General features: G+C 48.2%; 1 protein-coding gene across 1 annotated transcript; it reads right to left on the bottom strand.

Annotated features, from left to right (window-relative positions):
• Window positions 1-25: 25 nt before the first annotated feature.
• On the bottom strand, window positions 26-26825 carry LOC119923952 (olfactory receptor 14A16-like). Its single transcript, XM_038743104.1, has 5 exons — window positions 26787-26825; window positions 25736-26693; window positions 15879-16150; window positions 15319-15420; window positions 26-196 (listed from the first exon to the last, which is right to left on the bottom strand). Exons 1-5 carry the CDS (start codon window positions 26823-26825, stop codon window positions 26-28), a joined length of 1542 nt encoding a protein of 513 aa, XP_038599032.1.
• Between the last annotated feature and the right edge of the window lie 991 nt (window positions 26826-27816).

Genomic DNA, 27816 nt, shown 5'->3' with positions numbered 1-27816 from the left:
CAGCAGGGACGTTCTCTTTGGGCTTCTATGGACTCCTCGAAGTCCAGTAGTTCTTTGTGATGTCCACTCCCTCCGGAAGATCTCTTGTTCTGGGTCGCCCGTCGTCATCGATACCAGTGTCGCCTTTGGCGGCATCTTTTCTTACAGCTCTTTCATCTCCATCGCAGTCTCGTACGCACGGATCTTCCGGGCCGTGCTGAGGATGCCGGCCACCGAGGGCCGGGCCAAAGCCTTCTCCACCTGCTTGCCCCATCTCGTCGTCCTGATTTTATTCGTAGCCAATGGAACCTTCACCTACCTCAAGCCCGTGTCTGACTCCCCCTCGGCCCTGGACCTGCTGGTGTCCATGTCCTACACCGTGGTCCCCCCCCCCTTCTAAACCCCTTCATCTACAGCCTGAGGAACCGGGACGTGATGGCCGCCCTGGGGAGGGTTTTCGGGGGGTGTCCATTTCTCCAGAATAAATCCCCCCTCCATCTGCCCTGCCAGCGGCCCCCTGAGACGTTTCCTACCCCCTCCCCCTGTGCTGATCTCCCCCGCATCTCTTCTCTCCCTCCTCACCCTTCACCAACTTCCCAGCTTCCTCACCCTTCCGTGACCACCGTGGCTATTTTTGTCTTTTTTTATGGTATTGTTAAGCGCTTACTAACCACTACTAATGATAATAATGGCATCTGTTAAGCGCTTACAACGTGCCGAGCACTGTTCTAAGCGCTGAGGAGGTTATAAGGTGATCTGTTTGTCCCACGGGGGCCTTAGACCAGCGCTTTGCACATAGTGAGCGCCTAATAAATGTCATTATTTTTATTAGTATTATCCCCATTTTACAGATGAGGTAACTGAGGTGCAGAGAAGTTAAGAGACTTGGTGCCAGGCGCTTTTCTAAATTCTAGGGAAGATATGAGTTAATCAGGTCAGACACAGTCCGTGACCCACAAGAGCTCGCCGCCTTAATCCCCATTTTCCTGTATATATGTATATATGTTTGTAGAAAGTTATTACTCTATTTATTTATTTTGCTTGTACATATTTATTCTATTTATTTTATTTTGTTAATAAGTTTTGTTTCGTTGTCTGTCTCCCCCTTCTAGACTGGGAGCCAGTTATTGGGTAGGGACCGTCTCTATATGTTGCCATCTTGTACTTCCCAAGCGCTTAGTCCAGTGCTCTGCACACAGTAAGCGCTCAATAAATACGATTGAATGAGTGAATGAGGCCCAGAGAAGTGAAGTGACTTGCCCAAAGTCACCCAGCTGACAATTAGCAGAGCCAGGATTTGAACCAATGACCTCGGACTCCAAAGCCCAGGCTCTTTCCACTGAGCCACGCTGCTTCTCAATAATAATGGCATTTATTAAGTTCTTACTATGCTCCAAGCACTGTTCTGAGAGCTGGGGTAGATACAAGGTGATCAGGTTGTCCCCCGTGGGGCTCACAGTCTTACTCCCCATTTTACCGATGAGGTCACTGAGGCCCAGAGAAGTGAAGTGACTTGCCCAAAGTCATACAGTTGATAAACGGCGTAGCCGGGATTAGAACCCACGAACTCCGACTCCCAAGCCTGGGCTCTTTCCACTCAGCCACGCTGCTTCTCTGCTTGTAGACCAGAAGCTTGTGTGGGCAGGGAATGTGTCTGTTATATTGTTATACGGTAATAATAATAATAATGTTGGTATTTGTTAAGCACTTACTATGTGCCCAGCACTGTTCTAAGCGCTGGGGAGGTTAAAAGGTGATCAGGTTGTCCCACGGGGACTCACACAATTTTAATCCCTATTTTATTCATTCATTCAGTCGTATTTATTGAGCGCTTTCTGCGTGTAGAGCACTGTACTAAGCGCTTGGGAAGTACAAGTTGGCAACATATAGAGATGGTCCCTACCCAACAGCGGGCTCACAGTCTACTTTACAGATGGAGCAACTAAGGCCCAGAGAAGTGAAGTGACTTGCCCCAAGTCACACAGCTGATAAGTGGCAGAGCCAGGATTAGAACCCACGACCTCTGACTCCCAAGCCTGGGCTCTTTCCACTCAGCCACGCTGCTTCTCTGCTTGTAGACCAGAAGCTTGTGTGGGCAGGGAATGTGTCTGTTATATTGTTATACGGTAATAATAATAATAATGTTGGTATGTGTTAAGCACTTACTATGTGCCCAGCACTGTTCTAAGCGCTGGGGAGGTTAAAAGGTGATCAGGTTGTCCCACGGGGGACTCACACAATTTTAATCCCTATTTTATTCATTCATTCAGTCGTATTTATTGAGCGCTTACAGCGTGCAGAGCACTGTACTAAGCGCTTGGGAAGTACAAGTCGGCAACATATAGAGATGGTCCCTACCCAACAGCGGGCTCACAGTCTACTTTACAGATGGGGCAACTAAGGCCCAGAGAAGTGAAGTGACGTGCCCCAAGTCACACAACTGACAGTTGGCAGAGCCGGGATTTGAAGCCATGACCTATGACTCCACAGCCCGGGCTCTTTCCACTGAGCCACGCTGCTTCTCCCAAGGGCTTAGTACAGTGTTTTGCACATAGTATACACTGAGAAGCAGTGTGGCTCAGTGGAAAGAGCCCAGGCTTTGGAGTCAGAGGTCATGGATTCAAATCCTGGCTCCGCACATTGTCAGCTGTGTGACTTTGGGCAAGTCACTAAACTTCTCTGGGCCTTAGTTCCCTCATCTGTAAAATGGGGATTAAGACTGTGAGCCCCCCGTGGGACAACCTGATCACCTTGTAACCTCCCCAGCGCTTAGAACAGTGCTTTGCACAGAATAAGCGCTTAATAAATGTCATCATCATTACTATTATTATTTATGTACACACATAATTATATTTATTTATATCAATAGAAGCAGCGTGGCTCAGTGGCAAGAGTTCGGGCTCTGGAGTCAGAGATCATGGGTTCAAATCCCGGCTCTGCCAATTGTCAGCTGTGTGACTTTGGGCAAGTCACTTCACTTCTCTGGGCCTCAGTTCCCTCATCTGGAAAATGGGGATGACGACTATGAGCCCCCCGTGGGACAACCTGATCACTATGGAACCTCCCAGGCGCTTAGAACAATGCTTTGCACATAGTAAGCACTTAATAAATCCCATTATTTTTATTATTATCTATGTACACATTTATAATTCTATTTATTTATATCAATAGAAGCAGCGTGGCTCAGTGGAAGGAGCCCGTGCTTTGGAGTCAGAGATCATGGGTTCAAATCCTGGCTCCGCCAATTGTTAACTGGGTGACTTTGGGCAAGTCACTTCACTTCTCGGGGCCTCAGTTCCCTCATCTGTAAAATGGGGATGAAGACTATGAGCCCCACGTGGGACAACCTAATCACCTTGTAACCTCCCTGGCGCTTAGAATGGTGCCTTGCACATAGTAAGTGCTTAATAAATGTCATCATCATTATTATTATCTATATACTCATTTATAATTCTATTTATTTAATCAATAGAAGCAGCTACTGATACACGCTATTATTATTATTATTATCATCACTAATTCTATTTATTTCTATTGATGCCTGTTTACTTGTTTTAAAGTCTGTCTCCCCCCTTCTAGTCTGTGAGCCCGCTGTGGACAGATTGTCTCTATCTGTTGCTGAATTGTACTTTCCAAGCGCTTAGTACATTGCTCTGCACGCAGTAAGCGCTCAACAAATACGATCGAATGAACACCAGTTCTACTGTGCTCTGCTTACTAAGGCGTTCTGCATAATAATAATGGCATTTGTTAAGTGCTTATTAGGTGCCAAGCACCTTTCTAAATACAGTACGTGCTCAGTGAATACCAGCGATTGATTGATTTAATGGATACGGATTGCCAAGCACTCAACACAAACCTTTGCACACAATAAGTACTCAATAAATACGATTAACGACGTGGATGATTGGACCCACCTCTGTGGACAGCCCTGACCAGGAGTATTTCTACAGTTACACCCTGTTTCAGTTTTACAATGAGAGGATGCTTTATGGATTTAGTCTTCTACACTGTGAGCCCACTTTTGGGTAGGGACCGTCTCTATATGTTGCCAACTTGTACTTCCCAAGCGCTTAGTACAGTGCTCTGCACACAGTAAGCGCTCAATAAATACGATGGATTGATTGATTGATTTAGCCCCAGGGATCCTGGAGGGGTGTAGTCCTTGAGGGATGGGAGGGGAAAGGAAGCAGGGAAACAAGGAATAATTTTGAAAGCCAGGGAGTGGGGTGAGAGGGTTGAGAGAGGGAGAAAACCTGAACTTGAGAGGATGAGGGAGGTCAGAAGAGATTTATTTATTTTACTTGTACATATCTATTCTATTTTATCTTGTTAATATGTTTTGTTTTGTTCTCTGTCTCCCCCTTCTAGACTGTGAGCCCACTGTTGGGTAGGGACCGTCTCCATATGTTGTCAACCTGGACTTCCCAAGCGCTCAGTACAGTGCTCTGCACACAGTAAGCGCTCAATAAATACGATTGATTCATTGATTGATTGATGTAGCCCCAGGGGTCCTGGAGGGGTGTAGTCCTTGAGGGATGGGAGCGGAAAGGAAGCAGGGAAACAAGGAATAATTTTGAAAGCCAGGGAGTGGGGTGAGAGGGTTGAGAGAGGGAGAAAACCTGAACTTGAGAGGATGAGGAAGGTCAGAAGAGATTTATTTATTTTACTTGTACATATCTATTCTATTTTATCTTGTTAATATGTTTTGTTTTGTTCTCTGTCTCCCCCTTCTAGACTGTGAGCCCACTGTTGGGTAGGGACCGTCTCTATATGTTGCCAACCTGGACTTCCCAAGCGCTTAGTATAGTGCTCTGCACACAGTAAGTGCTCAATAAATACGATTGATTGATTGATTGATTGATTGATGGGAAGGGGCAGGGTTAAATGCCAGTGATTGATAAATTGATTGGCTACCTCCCCAGGTGGGGTAACAAGAGAAGAATGACAGGTCAATAATAATAATAATAATGATAGCATTTGTTAAACGCTTAGTATGTGCGAATAATAATAATAAAAAAGGTATTTGTTAAGCGCTTACTATGTGCAAAGCACTGTTCTAAGCGCTGGGGAGGTTACAAGGTGATCAGGTTGTCCCACGCTGGGCTCACAGTTTTGTTTTGTTGTCTGTCCCCCCCCCCCAGACTGTGAGCCCACAGTTGGTTAGGGACCGTCTCTATATGTTGCCAACTTGGACTTCCGAAGTGCTTAGTTCAGTGTTCTGCACACAGTAAGCCTCAATAAATACGATTGATTGATTGACTGATTGATGAGAAGGGGCAGGGTTAAATGCCAGTGATTGATAAAATTGATTGGCTACCTCCCCACGTGGGGTCACAAGAGAAAAATGACAGGTCAATAATAATAATAATGATGGCATTTATTAAGCACTTACTATGTGCAAGCAATAACACTAATAAAGGTATTTGTTAAGCGCTTACTATGTAAAAAGCACTGTTCTAAGTGCTGGGGAGGTTACAAAGTGATCAGGTTGTCCCACGGGGGGCTCACAGTCTTCATCCCCATTTTACAGATGAGGGAACTGAGGCCCAGAGAAGTTAAGTGACTTGCCCAAAGTCACACAGCTGACAATTGGAGGAGCCGGGACTTGAACCCATGACCTCTGACTCCAAAGCCTGGGCTCTTTTCCACTGAGCCATGCTGCTTCTCTGTTTGTTCTCTGTCAATCAAAGGTGTTTGATAATAATAATAATGATGGTATTTGTTAAGCTCTTACTATGTGCCGAGCACTGTTCTAAGCACTAGGGTAGATACAGGGTAATCAGGTTGTCCCACGTGGGGCTCACAGTCTTAATTCCCATTTTCCAGATGAGGGAACTGATGCCCAGAGAATAATAATATTAATAATGATAATAATAATAATAATAATAATAATACCATTTGTTAAGCGCTTACTATGTGCAAAGCACTGTTCTAAACACTGGGGGGGATACAAGATGATCAGGTTGTCCCACGTGGGGCTCAGAGTCCATCCCCATTTTCCAGATGAGGTAACTGAGGCTCAGAGAAGTGAGGTGACTTGCCCAAAGTCACACAGCTGATAAGTGGCGATAACCCAGGGCTTTGTAGGTGGTAAAATAAGTTAACCGGTGTAAATTCATTCATTCATTCATTCAATCGTATTTATTGAGCGCTTACTGTCTGCAGAGCACTGTACGTAGTGCTTGGGAAGTACAAGTTGATGCAGATAGGAAAAATGATTCAGAGACCTGAGTTCAGACAGAGCAGTAGAGGTGGGAAAGTTGACTGCTCGCCCACCCGCTCACCTCACGAGAGGTACGAGGGATGAACAGCCCCGATTCCAGCCAATTCTTCCCTTTCCTTTGGTTCCCCATCCGAACTACACAAAGGATTCCCACGCGCCGGGAAAATTTGGCAACCTGTTGTGAGGAGATGTTAGCAGGAGACACGGCCCACCCACGATGGGGTCATCTCAGACAGTGCCTAGCCGCTTTTATTTGGTTAATATGTTTTGTTTTGTTGCCTGTCACCCCCTTCTAGACTGTGAGCCCGCTGTTGGGTAGGGACCGTATCTAGATGTTGCCAACTTGGACTTCCCAAGCGCTTAGTACAGTGCTCTGCACACAGTAAGCGCTCAATAAATACGATTGAATGAATCAGTGTCAGCCCTCCTCGATTTACAGGATCTTCGGCCTATTCCTCACATAGCCTGTTGTTAAGCCCTGCATATAATGGAGTCGGTTATGCTAAGCCTTTAGGGAAAATATAGTCAATGCCACTTCTGCTGGAGTACGCGTGGCTAGGGTGGACAACACTTCACACATAGTAAGCGCTTAATGAATGCCGTCATCATTATTATTATGTGCAGAGCACTGTCCTAAGCACTCGGGAGAGCACAAAACAAGAGAATAAGCACAAATGTTTCCTACTCAAAATGAGATTGCAATCTAGGGAGGAAGGGCAGGGAGCATATTCACTAATTATGTTGTATTGTACTCTCCCAAGCCCTTAGTACAGTGTCTGACACATAGTAAGCCGTTATTATTAAAGTAAGCACTTATAACAGTATGGCTTAGTGGAAAGAACCGGGGCTTGGGAGTCAGTTCACTTCACTTCTCCGTGCCTCAGTTACCTCATCTGGAAAACGGGGATTAAAACCGGGAGCCCCCCGTGGGACAACCTGATCACCTTGTAACCACCCCAGCTCTTAGAACAGTGTTTTGCACATAGTAAGCGCTTAACAAATACCACCATTATTATTATTATTCTTAGTAAGTGCTCGATAAATACCATTGATTGATTGATTGCCCGTAACAGGTTTACAGTCTAGACGGTGGGAAATGCAGTGTTCTGTGCACAGTAAGTGCTCAATAAAAGCCTTTGATTGATTTATATTTATATTTACATAAATGTCATTCTCCCCTCTATTCATTCAATTCATTCATTCAATCGTATTTATTGAGCGCTTACTGTGTGCAGAGCACTGTACTAAGCACCCTCTAAACTGTAAGCTCATTGTGGGCAGGAAACGAGTCTACTTACTCTGTTGTATTGGACTCTCCCAAGCGATTAGTACAGTGCTCTGCACACAGTAAGTGCTCACTATATTCCATTGATTGATTGATTGACTTATAATTGACTGAATACACAATCCTGGGTAATGTAGGTGAAAATATAATAATAATGATAATAATAATGGCATTTATTAAGCGCTTACTATGTGCAAAGCACTGTTCTAAGCGCTGGGGTAGATGCAAGGTAATCAAGTTGTCCCACGTGGGGCTCACAGACTTAATCCCCATTTTCCAGATGAGGGAACTGAGGCCCAGAGAAGTTGAGTGACTTGCCCAAAGTCACACAGCTGACAAGTGGCAGAGCCGGGATTTGAATATCATTGATAGAATTGTTCCTGAGGCATAATCGATCCCCGCTCAAACTGTTCCGATTTCAGATGTTACTTCCTGGGTCACCTGTGGGGCATATGTTGCCTACTTGTACTTCCCAAGCGCTTAGTACAGTGCTTTGCACACAGTAAGCGCTCAATTAATATGACAATGAATGAGTGAATAAGACTGAGAAGCAGCGTGGCTCAGTGGAAAGAGGCCGGGATTTGGAGTCAGAGGTCATGGGTTCAAATCCCGACTCTACCAATTTTCAGCTGTGTGACTTTGGGCAAGTCACTTGACTTCTCTGTGCCTCAGTTCCCTCATCTGTAAAATGGAGATTAAGATTGTGAGCCCCACATGTTACAACCTGATCACCTTGTATCCCCCCAGTGCTTAGAACAGCGCTTTGCACATAGTAAGCACTTAATAAATGCCATTATTAATATTATTATTATTAGAGGGGACATGGGACAACCTGATCACCTTGTATCCGCCCCAGCGTTTAGAACAGCGCTTTGCACATAGTAAGCGCCTAATAAATGCCATCATTCATTCATTCATTCATTCAATCGTATTTACTGATCACTTACTGGGTGCAGAGCACTGTACCAATAAATGAATGACAGCTATGGGAATAAGTGATGTGGGACAGAGGGTGGAATGAATGAAGGCTGCAAATCCAACTGCAAGGATGACGCAGAAGGGAGTGGGAGAAGAAGGTTTAATCAGCGAAGGCCTCTTGGAGGGGAGGTGTCTTCGGAATGGCTTGGAAGGTGGGGAGGATCATTGTCGGACATGAAGAGGGATGGCATTCCAGGCCGGAGGCAGGGCCTGGGCGAGGGGACATGGAGAGGTCGAGGTCCAGTGAGTAATCGGGCATTAGAGGAGCAGAGCACCTTGGCAATGTTTTAATAGGAAAACAGGGGCAAGGTGATTTAGAAAGGATTTGCTTGTAACCACCCTAGCACTTAGTAAAGTGCCTGGCACACAGTAAGCGCTTAATAATAATAATAATGATGGCATTTATTAAGCGCTTACTATGTGCAAAGCACTGGGGAGGTTACAAGGTGATCAGGTTGTCCCACGTCGGGCTCACGGTCTTCATCCCCATTTGACAGATGAGGTCACTGAGGCCCAGAGAAGTGAATGACTTGCCGTTTGACGTCTGTTGCCGTCTGCCTCCACGCGTCCGGCGCAGCGGGGAGACGGGCACATGCAATGGAAGAACGCAGGCCAGGCGAGTCTCAAGGTGGACTAGGAGACTGTTTATTCAGCACACTGTGGAGGATTTTATGCAGTGAGGAGCTTCAAGGGAGTCAGGGGACAGGCGGATGACTGCAAGCTTATCAGCAAGGCTGAGCTTATCAGCAAGGCTGAACTTATCAGCAACATTGAGCTCATCAGCAAGACTGAGCTCATCAGCAAGGCTGAGCTTATCAGCAAGGCTGAGCTCATGCCTAGATCGGCACATTCCCAAGGCAATTCTCAGAACAGCGTCAAGTTATTCATCTGGCAGTCTGACTTCCTTCACTGCTCCTTGTAGGTCTTCCTGTGAGCACGGAAGGCCTGGCTTACTACCTAGGCTCAGATGGTAGGTCTGCCACAAGTCCCCCTTTTTGTTTTTGAAACAATTGCAAAGCATGGAGTTGAGTAAGAAGCGGGTGAAGGAAAACAGATAGCCATCGGGCAACGCAGGGCAGGCAAAACAGGGCCAAGATCAACAAAATAATATATGGGAGACTATGAAGCAGCATTGAGAGCCAATTAAAAGGATTAACCGTCTCAAGGGCAGAAATGATCGATGAAGCAATATCGGCAGGAATGGCCAAGGGAGGGGTATTTTGCGTAGCATCGAAGAGTAAGGCAAGGTGTGACAAATCAAGGGAGACATTCGAAGAATGCCAGGCTCCTTGGAGCCGATTTCGGATCGCGGACCACGAAAATCCGGGAAATGTGACATTATAATAATATGGGGTCACACAGATATGAGGGTAACGATAATCACAACGTTGAAAAGAAAGTTGAGTGCGAGTAGCAAGGAGGGAGACATTGACAAGTGCCTCTTCTCCTGGTCCTTCCCATGGAATCGCATCCCCCCACCTACAAGGTCAGAAGCATTAGTGAGAATATCTCCCACCGGGTCCTGCCACGTAACTGGCCGCACCCACGGAAGGTACGGAACAAAAGTCCAATAGTCCTCAGTAATCACAACAGTGGAGGAGGCGAGAATCAGGAAAGCAATCATCATTTTTAGGAACTTTGCTGCTGATCCTCCAGAGGAAGAGTCGCGTAGTCTGTCTCCTGGTTCTCGGTTAGCTCCTGAAGTATGCAGGGTGACGGAGGGCGTGTTGCAGAAAGGACGCGACGTATGTTTTTTGTGGGTATCCAGATCGGGAGGTCCTCAGTTTCTGGAACGACACAAGCATACCCTCGGCCCCATGTTAATAAGGGATCTGGCCCTCGCCACTGTCGCGTGAGAGGGTCCTTCCATTTTACTCTTTCGGGGTGTTCTTTAGTGTCCCTCCCACCACATTTTTCAGCAGGGGTGAGGCCTTTGTCATCCATAGTTAAAGGATTAAGGGTATATATAGCAGATTGTAATTGTCTATGGGGAGAGGTCAGTTCATCTCCCCCTTTTTGTTTTTCCAAAAAAGCTTTGAGCCAACGATGACGGTTTTCGACAATGGCTTGACCCGTGGGATTGTATGGAATACCCGTAACATGGCGGATAGCAAAAATATTACAGAAAGACCGGAACGCCTTAGAAGTGTATGCGGGGCCATTGTCGGTTTTCAATACCTGTGGAATTCCCATAAAAGCAAAAGCAAGAAATAAATGATCCATAACATGTTTGGCTGATTCACCAGTGTGAGCCGACGCAAAAGTAAATAATGTACAGGTATCAACAGTAACATGAATAAAAGCCAATCTGCCAAAGGGAGGTTTATGCGTGACGTCCATTTGCCACAGCTTTCTTGGTGCAAGACCACGAGGATTCGTGGCTTCAGAGGCCGCAGGTAATGTAGTAACACAGGAGGTACAAGCTTTCACAATAGCCCGTGCGCTTTCCCGAGAAATGCCAAATTGACGGCGCAACATTCCCGCCCCTTGGTGGAAGCGCCGGTGAGCTTGCGAGGCTGCGGCTGTAGCGTCCAAAGGGAGAAGAGCCGGAGGCAACAGTGGTGCAACAAAAATAATCGTTCTTGGTGCGCCAGCAAAACAGCTAATTCCCCCAAATAGTCTTCATCCACCACTCTCGGAAGGACAATCAACCCCTTTTGAGTTAGTCCGCTACGGCCCAATATGAGTCCCACAGTACCCTTTGGGAGAGGGCCAGCGACCCCCGTGGGGATTCGTTGAACCCCCATTTCAGGGGTTATAATCAAGTGTCCCACCACGGGGAGGTCGAGGCCAACGGAGCCGCTAGTGGCTCGCTGCAATTCGCCGATGGTGGACAGTTGTCGGGAGAAGTCAGAGCCTGTTCCTTTGGAACAGCTGCGCGTTGCAGAGAGATCGCTGCCCCTATTGTTGTTGGGGCCTGGGGCCGGCCCCTGCGTCCGTTTCTCGGCACAGGGCTGCCATTATTTGAGAACATCGAGCAGCATTCAGAAGGCCAGTGGCGTCCTTTTTTGCATTTGGGGCATACTGAGGCTGGTAGCGGTCTGGAAATGTTCTGTCGTGGGCTACGACAATCCTTCGCCAAATGTCCGCTCTTTCCACAGTGAAAGCACACCATGTCTGCCTTAGTTTGTCTTTGCATTGCTGCGGCCATTAGATTAGCATTGAAAGAGGCTGTCCCTACATCCTGACATCGGCGTACCATGTCAGTGATGGACAAAGTCCGTTTGCCCCCAGCTAAGGCACGCTTGCAGTCTTGGTTAGCATTGTCATAAGCCAGCTGTCTTAATAAAATAACTCTCGCCGCATTATCACTGACGCTGCGCTGGATAGCCATCGTCAGGCGGCTGACAAATTGTTCAAATGGTTCTGACGGTCCTTGTAATATTTTTGTAAAACTGCAGTTTTGTTCTCCTTTCGCCGGGAGCTTTTGCCAAGCAGCTTTCCCCGCTATCATTATTTGTTGATATGCTTGCAGAGTGTAAGTTAATTGATTGGCAGTGTCCGCAAAAGGCCCAGTCCCTGTAAGCATCTCGAAAGTGATTTGAACTGGAGGTTGGGCGCGATCATTGCGACGAGCTTGCTCAGCGCACAAATACAAAAATTCTGCCTTCCAAAGCAAATAGTTTCCGCCATCCAGGACAGTCTTGGCTAAGGTTTGCCAATCATACGGGCAAAGGATTGAGGAAGCAATACTTTCTATGAGTGTCAGCACTTAAGGAGCTGTGGGTCCCTATGTCGCAGTACCCTGTTTCACTTCTTTTAATAATTTGAAATTCAAGAGTTCGTGGGTACGTATTAACTGACCAGGATTAGCAGGGTCAGGTTGCTCCATCACAGGGAAACCCATCAACAGTTCAATAGGTATCTCCTCTCCCCCTTCCATAGCAGCCCCCATCGTTCGCTGCAGAGGTGTTTGTGCTGGTTTCGGGACCCATGGAGGGGGTGGTGGAGGTGGTGGTGCGGAAGGAGCTGGCTCAGTGAAAGGATTCCACTTTCCTTTCGGCCACTGCTCAAGATTACAGTCTGTCAATGCAGATTCAGGAGGGGGAGACAAAGGGGGGTCCGGACAAATCATAGCTTCGTCCTGACCGGAGGCTACATCTATCCCCGCCAACTTTTCCTTCAAGGGAATTTTGTGTTCAGTAGTAAGGCAAATCTTTAATACGTTCCATAAGGAGAACGCAGCGATAGGAAAAGCCTGGGGTCCCTCTTCTCGTAGTCTGGAACTCATCTGCCTTCCCACTATTTCCCATCGTTCTAAATCCACTATTCCTTCCTTTGGAAACCAAGGGAAGCATTTTTCCACGCATTCCAAAAATTGTTCAATCTGGGCAGTGGTGATAATCAACCCACGCTCCTTTACAACATCCTTAAGTAATTGGATATAATGATTCCGAGAACGGAATTGAATTTGTCCTATTTTCTTCCCTGCTGTAAGCCTGGTGTTTGAAAACGAAAGTAAACTTAAATGCCCTCACCTCTTCTGTTTCTTTGGTGAGTCACTGCGCAGTGATGAGTTGCTTCGTGAGGTTTGCGGTGCTGAGTCTGAGGGTGCAGGGAGTGCAGAGTCCCTGTTCGGGCGCCATTTGTTGCCATCTGCCTCTACGCGTCCGGCGCAGCGGGGAGACGGGCGCACACAATGGAAGAACGCAGGCCAGGCGAGTCTCAAGGTGGACAAGGAGACTGTTTATTCAGCACACTGTGGAGGATTTTATACAGTGAGGAGCCTCAAGGGAGTCAGGGGACAGGCGGATGACTGCAAGCTTATCAGCAAGGCTGAGCTTATCAGCAAGGCTGAATTTAGCAAGATTGAGCTCATCAGCAAGACTGAGCTCATCAGCAAGGCTGAGCTTATCAGCAAGGCTGAGCTCATGCCTAGATCGGCACATTCCCAAGGCAATTCTCAGTACAGCGTCAAGTTATTCATCTAGCAGTCTGACTTCCTTCACTGCTCCTTGTAGGTCTTCCTGTGAGCACGGAAGTCCTGGCTTACTACCTAGGCTCAGATGGTAGGTCTGCCACACAAAGTCACACAGCTGACAATTGGCAGAGCCGGGATTTGAACTCGTGAGCGGGCCCGTCTCTATATGTTGCCAACTTGTACTCCCCAAGCGCTTAGTCCAGTGCTCTGCACAGAGTAAGTGCTCAATAAATACGATTGAATGAATGAATGAATGACCTCCGACTTCAAAGCCCGGGCTCTTTTCGCTGAGCCCGCTGCTTCTTGGAAGCAGCAAATAACAAATACAATTATTATCTTTATCATCCCAAACTAAGCTCCCCTTTTCCTCAGCTCCCCCGCACTCCCCGTCACCCCAACTCACTCCCTTTCCTCTATCCCCTCCCAGCCCACCACCATTTGTGTGTATATGTACATATCTCCAATTCTATGTATTTATATTAATCAATCAATCAATCGTATTTATTGAGCGCTTACTGTGTGCAGAGCACTGGACTAAGCGCTTGGGGAGTACAAGTTGGCAACATATAGAGACGGTCCCTACCCAACAGTGGTCTCGCAGTCTAGAAGTGGGCTCACAGTCCAGTGCCTGCTTACTTGTTTTGATGTCTGTCTCCCCCTTCTATTCATTCATTCATTCATTCATTCATTCAATCGTATTTATTGAGCGCTTACTGTGTGCAGAGCACTGTACTAAGCGCTTGGGAAGCACAAGTTAGCAACATAGCTTGTAGACTGTAAGCCCAGTGTGGGCAGGGATTGTCTATCTTTAGTGCTGATTTGTACTTTCCAAGTGCTTAGTACAGTGCTCTGCACACAGTAAGTGCTCAATAAATACGACTGAATCAAAGAATGAATGAATATCATTAGTATTATTAATCCCAGCTCCACCACCTCTCTGTTCAGTGACTCGAAATCTATCATTAATTATCTTTTTTAATGGTGTCTGTTTAACATTTACTATGTGCCAGGCACGGTATTAAACTCTGGGTTAGGGACAAGTTAATCAGGAGACACAGTTCCTTTCCCCTACGGGGCTCCCAGTCTTAATCCACGTCAAGCGCTTAGTACTGTGCTCTGTACACAGTAAGCGCTTAATAAATATGATTGATTGACTTTACAGACGAGGCAACTGAGGCACAGAGAGGAGAAGCGACTTGCCCAAGATCGCACAGCGGAAAAGTGGCAGATCAGCTCCTTTCGATGCCCAGGCCCGGGCTCTACCCACTAGGCCGTGCTTCCTCTCTTTTCCCATCACTTTGTACTGTACTTGAAACCTAGTAAGCACTTTGGTAGCATTAAAAAAATTGAGGTTATAGTCTTTCCCTCTAGTTCCTGCTTTCTCCCTGGGCAATTGTGACCCAAAGCTGTTCTCTCTGGTGATCTAATGGCCTCTGATTGTGGCCCACTTCCTGTAGCAATGATTTCTGGGTAATATTCCTCCTCTAGACCCCTTCCCCCTGGCTGCCCTGTCTTTGTGGGACCACCACTAGCCCCACAGCCGCCTCTCACCATCCTCTGACCACTCCACCCTTGGTCTCCGGGATCTGCCCATTGCCCTCCTCCGTCTTCTCTGTCTCTCCCGTCGTCCCCTCTGAGGCCCGTGGCTTCCGGTCCCCGTGCATTGTTGGGGATTGGGACGGCAATCAATCAATCGATCAGTCGGTGGGCTTATATTGAACACTTACCGTTTGCAGAACACTGTACTAAGCACTTGAGAGGGTATAACGCAATGGAGTTGGTAGACATGATACCCGCCCTCAAGAAGCTTACGGTCTAGAGGGGGAGATGTACATTAAAGTCAATCAGGGTGAGGGGAAATAGCAGTTCACAAGACTATTTCTACGACTATCGTGAGGCTGGGGGAGTAAAGGACTGCTTAAGGGGTACACAGCCAATTTCAGAGTAGACGCAGAGGGAAGACCGAACGAGAGAGATGGGTTTCAGCCACAGATTTTCCTCAAGGCGGCCTTTATGTCCCGGCTCCTTAGGCTGTAGATGAGGGGGTTCAGAGCGGGGGGCACCACGGTGTAAAAGACGGACACCAGCAGGTCCAGGGCCTGGGGGGAGTCTGACACGGACTTGACGTGGGCGAAGATTCCGGTCGAGAGAAAAAGGGTGACGACGGCGAGGTGGGGCAAGCAGGTGGAGACGGCTTTGGCCCGACTCTCGGTGGACGGGAACTTCAGCATGGCCGAGAAAATGCGCACGTAGGAGACGACGATGGAGACAGAGGAGACGAAACCAAAGCCGATACCAGTGACCACGGTGACGTCAACGACAACGTGCGTTTCCGTACAGGAGATCTTCAGTAAGGAGGGCACGTCTCAGAAGAACTGCTGGAACATGCTGGACTCGCAGAAGCTTAAGATGAACGTCCCGGTCGAGTACATCGTCCCGAAGAGCCCCCCGCTGAGCCAGGAGGCGGCCGCCATCTTCCCACAGGCCACTCGGTCCATGATGAGGCTGTAGCGGAGGGGGAGGCAGATGGCCGCGTAGCGGTCGGAGGACATCACCGCGAGGAAGGACATCTCCAAAGCGACAAACAGATCCACTAAAAAGACCTGGGAAACACAGTTTCTGAAATAGATGGAACTGTTGTTGATCAGGGCATCGAGGATGGATTTGGGGATGGTGACGGAGGTGTAGCAGAGGTTGATGACGGACAGGTTCCTGAGGAAGGAGTACATGGGGGTCTGGAGGCGCCGGTCAAGAAGGGTGACTGCGACGATGCGGAGGTTCCCCGTCAGGGCCGCCAGGTAGACCAGGAGAAACAGTGCCTCCTGGGCCAGCTGCAGCTCCCGGACCTCTGAGAATCCCAGGAGCAGGAATTCCGTCACAACTGTGTGATTGGCCATGTGGTCTGAGGACTGCCTGAGGGTACCAAGAAAGCAATTGAGTATTCACTCTTCCCCTGTTCCTCCCCCTCCTCCTTCCCTCACCCCCAACGATCTGGCCTCCTACTTCATCAGTAAAATTAACTCCATCAGGTCTGAGCTCCCCAAAGTCACTCCTCCCCCTTCTCCAACCCCCCGGCTCTCAACCCTCTCCGCTACACTCCCGTCCTTCCCAGTGGTATCCTCAGATGAGATCTCCTCCCTCCTCTCAAGTGCTATTCCAGCCACCTGTGCTCCTGACCCCATTCCCTCTCATCTTATGAAATCTCTCACCCCGTCCCTCCTCCCCTCCTTAACTTCCATTTTCAACCGCTCACTCTCCACTGGTTCCTTCCCCTCTGCCTTCAAACATGTCCACGTCTCCCCCATCCTGAAAAATAGTCTCTTTACTCCGCCTCCCCTTCTAGTTATCCCTCTATCTCCCTCCTACCATTCCTTTCCAAACTCCTCGAACGAGTCGTCTACACCCGTTTCCTCCAATTCGTCAATGCCAAATCTCTCTTCGACCCCCTCCAATCTGGCTTCCATCCCCCACATTCCACCGAAACCACCCTCTCAGAGGTCACCAATGACCTCCTGCTTGCCAAACCCAACGGCTCCTACTCTATCCTAATCCTCCTCGACCTCTCAGCTGCCTTCGACACTATAGCCCACCCCCTTCTCCTCAACACGCTATCCGACCTTGGCTTCACAGACTCCGTCCTCTCCCGGTTCTCCTCATCTCTCCGGCCATTCATTCTCAGTCTCCTTCGCGGGCTCCTCCTCCCGCTCCCGTCCTCTTACTGTAGGGGTTCCTCAAAGGTCAGTTCTCTGTCCCTTTGTGTTCTCTGTCTACACTCACTCCCTCGGTCACCTCATTCGCTCCGACGGATTCAACTATCATCTCTACGCTGATGACACCCAAATCTCCATCTCTGCCCCTGCTCTCTCTCCCTCCCTTCAGGCTCATGTCTCCTCCTGCCTTCAAGACATCTCCATCTGGATGTCCGCCCGAATTATGTCCAGGACTGAACTCCTTATCTTCCCTCCCAAACCCTGCCCTCTCCCTGACTTTCCCATCACTGTGGACGGCACTACCATCCTTCCCGTCTCACGAGCCCGCAAACTTGGTGTCATCCTCGACTCCGCTCTCTCGTTCACCCCTCACATCCGATCGGTCACCAAAAACTGCCGCTCTCACCTCCCCAACATCGCCAATATCCGCCCTTTCCTCTCCGTCCAAACCTCTGCCCTGCTGGTTCAATCTCTCATCCTATCCCGACTGGATGACTACATCGGCCTCCTCTCCGATCTCCCATCCTCCTGTCTCTCCCCACTTCAGTCTATACTTCACGCCGCTGCCCGGATCATCTCTGTGCAGAAACGCTCTGGGCATGTTACTCCCTCCTCAAAAATCTCCAGTGGCTACCAATCAACCTAGGCATCAGACAAAAACTCCTCACTCTTAGATCAAGGCTGTCCATCACCTCACCCCCTCTTACCTCACCTCCCTTCTCTCCTTCTCCAGCCCAGCCCGCACCCTCCGCTCCTCTGCTGTTCACCTCCTCACTGTGCCTCGTTATCTACCGTCCCGGGGTCGACCCCCAGCCCACGTCCTCCCCCGGCCCGGAATGCCCTCCCTCCGCACATCTGCCAAACTCGCTTTCTTCCTCCCTTCAAAGCCCTACTGAGAGCTCACCGGAGGCCTTCCCAGAGTGAGCCACCTTTTTCCTCTCCTCCTCCTCATCCCCCCGCCCTACCTCCTTCCCCTCCCCACAGCACCTGTATATATGTTTGTACAGATTTATCACTCTAACTTGTACATATTTACTATTCTATTTATTTTATTTTGTTAATATGTTTTATTTTGTTGTCTGTCTCCCCCCCATCGAGACTGTGAACCCGCTGTTGGGTAGGGATCGTCTCTATATGTTGCCAACTTGTACTTCCCAAGCGCTTAGTCCGGTGCTCTGCACACAGCAAGCGCTCAATAAATACGATTAATTGATTGATTGAATGAATGAATCACTCCGAGAAAAACATAGGACAAGTGAAATTGATAGGTTGCTTCGGACCTCTCGGGTTCCTCTTTCTTCTGCCTCTGGCCTGGAATGAAGACAAGCACTCAAACCGATTTATTCTCCCGGGGACGTTTCCTGTTCTTAAATGTTTTTGAGGATTGAAATACTGCAACTCCTCTTATTTACCTAGCCACACTAGCTTATCTGCCCTGGAAGCTCTCTCGCTTCACGTCTGGCAGATGACCACTCTCCTCTCCCCAATAAACACGAAGCGGCAGGGTGACTAAAAGACAGGCAGATGCAGAGAAACAGAGGTAGGGAGACCGAAGCACAGAGACCAAACAAAATTCAAGGAGATATCTAGCCCAGGAGACGGAGTTTTAATTCTATCTCTGCCACCAGCTTGCAGTGTGACCTGCTGTGAGACCTTGGGCCAGTCACATAACTCCTGTGGCCCCAGTTCCTTCATTCGCAAATACCGGTAAATTACTTTTTCTCCCTGCTACATAAACTGCGAGCCCCATGTGGGAAAGGGTCTACGTCCAATCTGATTATTCGAGAAGCAGCGTGGCTTGGGAGTCAGAGGTCACGGATTCTAATCCCGCCTCTGCCACTTGTCTGCTGTGTGACCTTGGGCGAGCCACTTCTCTGTGCCTCAGTTCCCTCATCTATAAAATGGGTATTAAGACTGCGAGCCCCAAGTGGGACAACCTAATTACCCTGTAATAATAATGATAATAATTATAATATTGATGGCATTTGTTTAGAGCTTACTAGGAGAAGCAGCGTGGCTCAGTGGAAAGAGCACGGGTTTTGGAGTCAGAGGTCATGGATTCTAATCTCGGCTCCAGCGCCTGTCAGCCCTGTGACCTTGGGCAAGTCATTTAGAGTCTCTGGGCCTCAGTTACTTCATCTGTAAAATGATGATCACCTTGTATCCTCCCCAGCGCTTAGAACGGTGCTTCGCACAGAGTAAGCGCTTAACAAGTGCCACCGTTATCATTATGACTGTTACTACTACTGCTGTTGCTACTTCGACTAATGACCTGCAGAGAGAGAGAAACAGAAGGCCCAAGACAAGAAACTCAAAGAAATATAAATCGAAAGCTCTAGAAACTCAGAAAAATTGAGAAGGGTAGAGGCATTAAGACAGAGCAATGGAGGAGAAGAGTGACGTTTGAGACAGAACCCAAGGCAGAAACAACAAGATCATCAGAAAGGCAATGATGCTCACTAACTACATCAGTTAGTTGGACGGTGAACTACAGTGATCCTGAAATGGTCTCAGAGTTCGACTTTGTAATAACTAATGCTTATCCAGCCCTTAGAACAGTGCTTTGCACATAGTAAGCGCTTAACAAATACCAACATCATTATTATTATTATTATTATCTAAACTGCCCAATCTTGATCAATGTCAGTCCGGTCGCTAACACTACCAGTTCCCCGGTGACTTTAAAGTTCCAAACCAAATTTTCCTTTACATAATAACCTTCAAAGAATGAACATTTTCCGTCAACACCTGTCCACATGTTCTGTTTTGTTGTCTGTCTCCCCCTTCTAGACTGTGAGCCCGCTGTTGGGTAGGGACCGTCTCGCTATGTTGCCGATTTGGACTTCCCAAGCGCATAGTACAGTGAGCGCTCACTAAATACGATTGAATGAATGAATGAAATCAGACCTCTCGGATTCCTCTTCCTCTGCCTCTGGCCAGGAATGGAGACAAGCACCCAAGCCGATTTATTGTCCGGGGAACGTTCCCTGTTCTTAAATGTTTTTGAGGATTGAGATACTGCAACTCCTCTTATTAGTCACACTAGCCTATCTTCCCTCGAAGCCCTCTCGATTAATGTCTGGCAGACCCCCACTCTCTTCTCCCCAGTAAACACGAAGTGGCAGGGTGACTAAAAAACTGTCAGATGCAGAGAAACAGAGGCAGGGAGACCGAAGCACAGAGATCAAACAAAATTCAAGGAGATATCTAGCCCAGGAGACGGAGTTTTAATTATAGCTCCACCAGCTTGCAGTGTGACCTGCAGTGAGACCTTGGGCCAGTCACATATCTCCTCTGGCCTCAGTTCCTTCATTTACAAGTAGTGATGAATGACTTTTTCTCCCTGCTACGTAAACCGCGAGCCCCACGTGGGAGAGGGTCTATTAGAGAAGGAGCGTGGCTTAATGGAAAGAGCCCGGGGTTGAGAGTCAGAGGTCATGGGTTCTAATCCCGCCTCTGCCATTTGTCTGCTGTGTGAACTTGGGTAAGTCATTTCGCTTCTCTGTGCCTCAGTCACCTCATCTGTAAAGTGGGGATTAAGACTGTGAGCCCCACATGGGACAACCTGATTACCTTGTATCTCCCCCAGTGCTTAGAACAGTGCTTGACATATAGTAAGCGCTTCACAAATACCATTATTATTATTATCTTTTATCTCCCCGAGCGCTTAGAACAGTACTAGGCACGTACTAAGTGCTTCACAAGTATCAATAAAAACAAATACCGGTCTCTATTTTACTTATAGTGTGAACTCCATGTGGGACACGGGCTATTTCCAATCTTCTATCAACTTCAGCACTTAGAACAATTCCAGCGTTCAGTAAAGTGCTTGGCACATAGTAAGCACATACCCAATGCCATAATTATTATTATTGTTATTAATATTACAAAGCACTCACTAAGTGCTTAACAGTACCTATAAAAAATACCTGTTGTCCCTACAATTTAGACTGGGAGCCCCCCCCCCCCCAGTGCCTAGAACAGTGCTTGACATATAGTAAGCGCTTAACAAATACCATTATTATTGTTATCTTGTATCTCCCCCAGCGCTTAGAACAGTACTAGGCACGTACTAAGTGCTTCACAAGTATCAGTACAAAAAATATCGGGTCTCCATTTTACTTGGAGTGTGAGCTCCGTGTGGGACACGGGCTATTTCCAATCTTCTATCAGCTCCAGCACTTAGAACAATTCCAGCGTTCAGTAAAGTGCCTGGCACATAGTAAGCGCATAACCAATGCCATAATAATTATTATTGTTATTATTATTACAAAGCACTCACTAAGTGCTTAACAGTACCTATAAAAAATACCTGTTGTTCCTCCAATTTAGACTGGGAGCCCCCCCCCAAGTGCTTAGAACAGTGCTTGACATATAGTAAGCGCTTAACAAATACCATTATTATTGTTATCTTGTATCTCCCCCAGCACTCAGAACAGTACTAGGCACGTACTAAGTGCTTCACAAGTATCAGTACAAAAAATATCGGGTCTCCATTTTACTTGGAGTGTGAGCTCCTTGTGGGACACGGGCTATTTCCAATCTTCTATCAGCTCCAGCACTTAGAACAATTCCAGCGTTCAGTAAAGTGCCTGGCACATAGTAAGCGCATAACCAATGCCATAATAATTATTATTGTTATTATTATTACAAAGCACTCACTAAGTGCTTAACAGTACCTATAAAAATACCTGTTGTTCCTCCAATTTAGACTGGGAGCCCCCCCCCCCCCCCCAAGTGCTTAGAACAGTGCTTGACATATAGTAAGCGCTTAACAAATACCATTATTATTGTTATCTTGTATCTCCCCCAGCACTTAGAACAGTACTAGGCACGTACTAAGTGCTTCACAAGTATCAGTACAAAAAATATCGGGTCTCCATTTTACTTGGAGTGTGAGCTCCTTGTGGGACACGGGCTATTTCCAATCTTCTATCAACTCCAGCACTTAGAACAATTCTAGCGTTCAGTAAAGTGCCTGGCATAACCAATGCCATAATTAGCATTATTGTTATCATTATTACAAAGCACTCACTAAGTGCTTAACAGTAGCTATAAAAATACCTCCTCTCCCTCCAATTTAGACTGGGATCCCCTTGTGGGACGTGGAGTCTGTCCAATCTTGTATCTAGTCCGGATTCTAGCCCTGTGCTTGGAATATAGTAAGTACTTACCAAGATAGAGGATGGCAAGGAGCAGGCACGAACTCACACGAACAATGAAGCAACTGAAGGTCACTGAAATGGATTTCCTGCCGCACGTTGGCACTTACCAATGGATGGAAACAGGCGATTTCTCGTCACATTTCTCCCAGACTTAAAAAAGCTTCCCTTTTTCTTGTTCAGCCCCTCCATCTCTGACGTTGTGCTTAGGGATCTTGTTTCCCAACTCTCTTATATTGCTCTATATAGTACAGAGCTCTGCCTACGGGAAGCGTTCAGTAAATACGACTGATGGATTAAAGTCCATCTCCCCTTCTAGACCGTATGCTCACTGTGGCCAGGGAACATATCTCCCAACTCTGTTATATGGTACTCTCCCGAACGTTTAGTTCAATGCCCTCCACACAGTAAGCACTCAGTAAATCCCACTGACTGATTGCCGGTTGCACCCGGGATGAGACATCATTCTCTTTTGGAGGAGTTTCCGAAAGATGGTGTCTTTCACATTCTGCGCTCCTCTCGAGCGGCAATTTATAATCCTTCCCACTTGGCCTCTCTTTTCCCTCGGGAGAAAGCAGGATTCCTCTTTTGTTTTGAGGGACTTCATGACTGAAAGCCCCCAGAATCTACTGTGATTGAAAGAATGAATGAATGAACCATCCTGGCTTTTCCACGAGGATAATCAAGCTATTCTCCACCCCGCAGCGCTTCATATTTATAATTATGACATATATCGTAAATTATTTATTTAGATTAATGCCTGTCTCCCTCTCTCGACTTTTCGGTTCTTGTGGGTAGGGAAGGTGTCTACCAACTTTGTTATACTGCAGTGAAAACGAGAATAATAATAATGGCATTGGTTAAGCACTTATTATGTGCCAAGTACTGTACTAAGCGCTGGAGTGGATACAGGCAAATTGGGTTGGACGCAGTCCCTGCCCAGGGTGGGACTCACAGTCTTCATCCCCGTTTTACAGAGGATGGAACTGAGGCACAGAGAAGTGAAGTGACTTGCCCAAGTTTACACAGCAGACAGGTGGCAGAGCCAGGATTAGAACCCATGACCTCAGGACCAGGCTCTATCCACTTTGCTTAGAGAAGCAGCATGGTTCAGTGGAAAGAGCCCGGGCTTTGGAGTCAGAGGTCATGGGTTCAAATCGTAGCTCCACCAATTGTCAGCTGTGCGACTTTGGGCTAGTCACTTAACTTCTCTGTGCCTCAGTTGCCTCATCTGTAAAATGGGGATTAAGACTGTGAGCCCCCCATGGGACAACCTGATCTCTTTGTAACCTCCCCAGCGCTTAGAACAGTGCTTTGCACATAGTACGCACTTAATAAATGCCATATTATTATTATTATTATTATTATTATTATTATTATTATTATTATTATTATTATTATTGTTATGCCATGCTGCTTCTTTGGCATACCGTACTCTCTCAAGGGCTCAGTACAGTGCTCTGCACACAGTAAGCGCTCAATAAACACCACTGATTTGACGATTGATGATTGAAGGCCTTAAGTGGAGGAGGCTGGGATTATTTCTTTTACCCCGTACCGTCTCCTCGTAGATTCTAAGATGTATTCTCAGAGGCTAATTTTCTGTCATCTGGAATCATTTTTGTGATCAAGGGTATCTTTTTGATTCCCTCCTTATGATCTAGAATCCTCCCTTAACCAACTCTTTCCTCTGTCTGTGTTTCTATCCTCTTATTCACCGAAGAGAATAGTAATAATAATAATTGTGGCATTTGTTAAGCGCTTACTATGTGCCGAGCACTTTATAAGATTCAAGCTAATCAGGTCAGACAACAGCCTCCGTCTCTCGTGGGGCTCGCAGTCTTCACCCCATTTTCCAGGTGGGGAAACTGAACCGCAGAGAAGTGACTCGGCCAAGGTCGCAGAGCAGACAAGTGGTGGAGAGGGGATTAGAACCCAGGACCTCTGACTCTCAGGCCCGGGGTCTTTCCGCTGGTTATTCTGCTTCTCCGCTTGGTGAGCGCTACCAGAGCACTGTTCCAAGCCCTTAGAGAAAACACTAGGCTATTTCAAGGGGCTTGGAATTTTAAGGGGGAGGCAGACACTCAAGGGAATTACAGATGGGAAGCAACAGAGTGTAAGGGTTTGGACATAAACCCTATGGGACTGGGGTCGGATACTACTACTACTAATAATAATGGCATTTATTAAGCTCTTACTATGTGCAAAGCACTGTTCTAAGCGCTGGGCTAGATACAAGGTAATCATGGTGTCCCACGTGGGGCTCACAGACTTAATCCCCATTTCCAGATGAGGGAACTGAGGCCCACAGAAGTGAAGTGACTTGCCCTAAGTCACACAGCTGACAAGTGGCGGAGCCGGGATTCAAACCCATGACCTCTGCCTCCAAAGCCCGGGCTCTTTCCACTGAGCCACGCTGCAAGCACTCCATCGCAATAGTCCCAAGCACTGGGAATCAATTCTGGGAGAGCAGCTGGATCCTAGAGAGAAGAAGGCTGGCCACTTAATGTTAAAATATTGTGCAGAAAGTGGTCCGGGACCATATTAGCCAATCGATCAAGCAGCGGTATTTATTGAGCGCTTACCGTGTGCAGAACGCTGTACTAAGCGCTTGGGACAGTACAATAGGGCAGAATCGGTAGACACGTTCCCTGCCCACAGGGAGCTTACGGACTAGGGGAAGAGACAGAGATGAATATAAATAAATGAATTGTGGATATGGACATCAGTTCTGTGGGGCTGAGGGAGGGGTGATTAAAGGGAGCAAATCCAAGTGCGAGGGGGACGCGGAAGGGAGTGGGAGAGGAGGGATTGGTCAGGGAAGGCCTCTTGGAAGAGATCTGCCTTCAATAAGGCTGTGAAGGTGGGGAGAGTGATCTGTAGTGGACAAGAGATGGATCAGCTGAAAGCGGAATGTCTTCTGATTCTGGATAAATAGTAGTTTAGTCAGGGTAGGATTTGGAATCTGGGAAGTCAAGGGAAGGGAGATAGGGATAGCGAAGAGTGGTCAAGACTGTAAGTTCCTTGTGGGAGGGGGACGTCTCTGCCAATTCTGTTGTGTTGGCCTCTCCCAAATGCTTAGTAATAATAATAATAATAAAAATAATAATAATAATGATGATGGTATTTGTTAAGCGCTTTCTATGCGCAAAGCACTGTTCTAAGCGCTGGGGAGGTTACAAGGTGATCAGGTTGTCCCTCAGGGGGCTCAGAGCTTTAATCCCCATTTTACAGATGAGGGAACTGAGGCCCAGAGAAGTGAAGTGACTTGCCCAAAGTCATAAAGCTGACAGTCGGCAGAGCCGGGATTTGAACTCCTGCCCTCTGACTCCAAAGCCCGGGCTCTCTCCACTGAGCCACGCTGGGCACCGCACGGAGTAAGCGCTCAGTAAGTACCGCCGATTGACTGACCACCAGGGAAGGGGAAACGACAACACTTAGTTGGGGGGATTCGGAAACATTCTGGGAGCAAACGTGAGGTTAAAAAGAGGGGATCTTCATTCTGGAGGAACGTAAGCCCCCTCAGGACCCTCTCCAGGGAGGCTTTCATGTCCCGGTTCCTCAGGCTGTAGATGAAGGGGTTCAGTCCGGGGGGCACCGTGGTGTAGAAAACGGACACCAGCAGGTCTAGGGTCGAGGGGGAGTCAGACGTGGGCTTGAGGTAGGCCACGGCGCCGGTCGAGAGGAAGATGGTGGGGACGACGAGGTGGGGTAGACAGGTGGAGAAGGCTTTGGCCCGGCCCTCGGAGGCCGGTATCCTCCGCACGGCCCGGAAGATGCGCACGTACGAGACGACGATGAGGACGAAGGAGATGAAAGCCAAGCCGAATGCCGTTGCTATGCTGACGTCGATGACGACATGCGTTTCGGAACAGGAGATCTTCAGTAGGGAAGGGATGTCGCAGAAGAACTGCTGGACCAGGTTAGAGCCACAGAAGCTCAGTTTTAACGTCCCGGCTGTGTACATCACCCCTAACAGGCCCCCGCCGAGCCAGGAGGCAGCCGCCATCTTCCCGCAGGCCCCTGGGTCCATGATGACCCCGTAGCCCCGGGAGAGGCAGATGGCCGCGTAGCGGTCGTAGGACATTGCCGTGAGGAGGGACAGCTCCGAGAAAGCAAACGAAATCACTATAACCACCTGAGCCATGCAGCCCCAGAGAGAGATGGCTCTGCCATTGATCAGGGAGTTGTGGATGGATTTGGGGACGGTGACGGAGATGAAGCAGAGGTCGAGGACGGACAGGTTCCTGAGGAAGAAGTACATGGGCGTGCGGAGGCGCCGGTCGAGCGCAGTGATGGCGACAATGAGGAGGTTCCCCGTCAGGGCCGCCAGGTAGACCAGGAGGAACAGCGCGGCCTGGACCAGCTGCAGCTCCCGGACCTCCGAGAATCTCAGCAGGAGGAATTCCCTCACCTTGGTGGTGTTTCCCGTCTCCACGGATTATCTGTGGATTTCCCATGGAAGCACAGAGAAGGAGCACGTTTACAGGAAGAAATCGGAAAAATCCCCATTTTGATTTTCAACTATCAGCGTCCCTCCGTTTTGGTTTCTGAAAGTCTGCATTTTCACTTTCACAGAGACCCAGAATGGGAAGGCAATGGCTTTGGAGCAATGAAAAAGGGGCTGGGGTCCTAATATTCCACCCACCCCTTTCTCTCACTCACATACACACTTTACAATCCCAAGCTTAATCAGAATGCTATTATCAATCACAGAAAGGGAATGATGATTAGTCTGTTGATGTCCCAGGAAAGAGTACCAGAGTGGGAAACACATGGGAATGGACAGTTACTTAGGTCGTGGGGGCCGGGACCGCGGGGAGCCCACGATCCCGGCCTTCCGAAATTCCCGGATGGTTTGCCGTCTCAGCGGAGTCCCGGGCCCATCGCCCCATGGGGAATCACCCCAGAAAATAACCCGGCCGCCATCTGAGGGGACAGCGCAGCCAGCCGGGGAGCCTAGAGGGGGAGGGAGGATCCTGACAGCCCTCAACCCTCGCCCAGACCTTCCTGTCACTACTGCCAGGGTCCAGGACCGACGAGATGGAGTGAGCATCTCTCTCATCAGAGTTCGACGCTCCCCAGCCCAGGATAGGCCCGGTGGATCCGGAGAGGAGCAGGGGAAAGCTGAGGGAAATTTCAATAGGTAACTGGGATGACCAGGGTGTTGCAGAGAAGGAGGGGTCCACAGTGTCGAAGGCAGCTGAGAGGTCGAGGAGTATTAGGATAGAGTAGGAGCCGTTAGACCTGGCAAGAAGGAGGTCATTGGTGACCTTTGAGAGGGCAGTTTCGGTGGAGTGGAGGGGACAGAAGCGAGATTGGAGGGGGCCCAGGAGAGAGTTGGAGTTGAGGGATTCGAGGCAGCGAGTGCTGATGACTCGCTTTGGGAGTTTGCAAAGGAAGGGTAGGAAGGAGATAGGGCGATAACTGGAAGGGGCAGTGGGGTCAAGAGAGGATCTTTTTAGGATGGGGGAGACGTGGGCATGTTGGAAGTCTGAGCGGAAGTGCTCTATCAACTTTATCACACCATAACAGACACATTCCCTGTCCCTTCT

This window comes from Tachyglossus aculeatus, unplaced genomic scaffold (genome assembly GCF_015852505.1).
Source record: "Tachyglossus aculeatus isolate mTacAcu1 unplaced genomic scaffold, mTacAcu1.pri scaffold_67_arrow_ctg3, whole genome shotgun sequence".
Taxonomy (NCBI): domain Eukaryota; kingdom Metazoa; phylum Chordata; class Mammalia; order Monotremata; family Tachyglossidae; genus Tachyglossus; species Tachyglossus aculeatus.
This window is presented reverse-complemented; position numbering and strand designations above follow the sequence as displayed.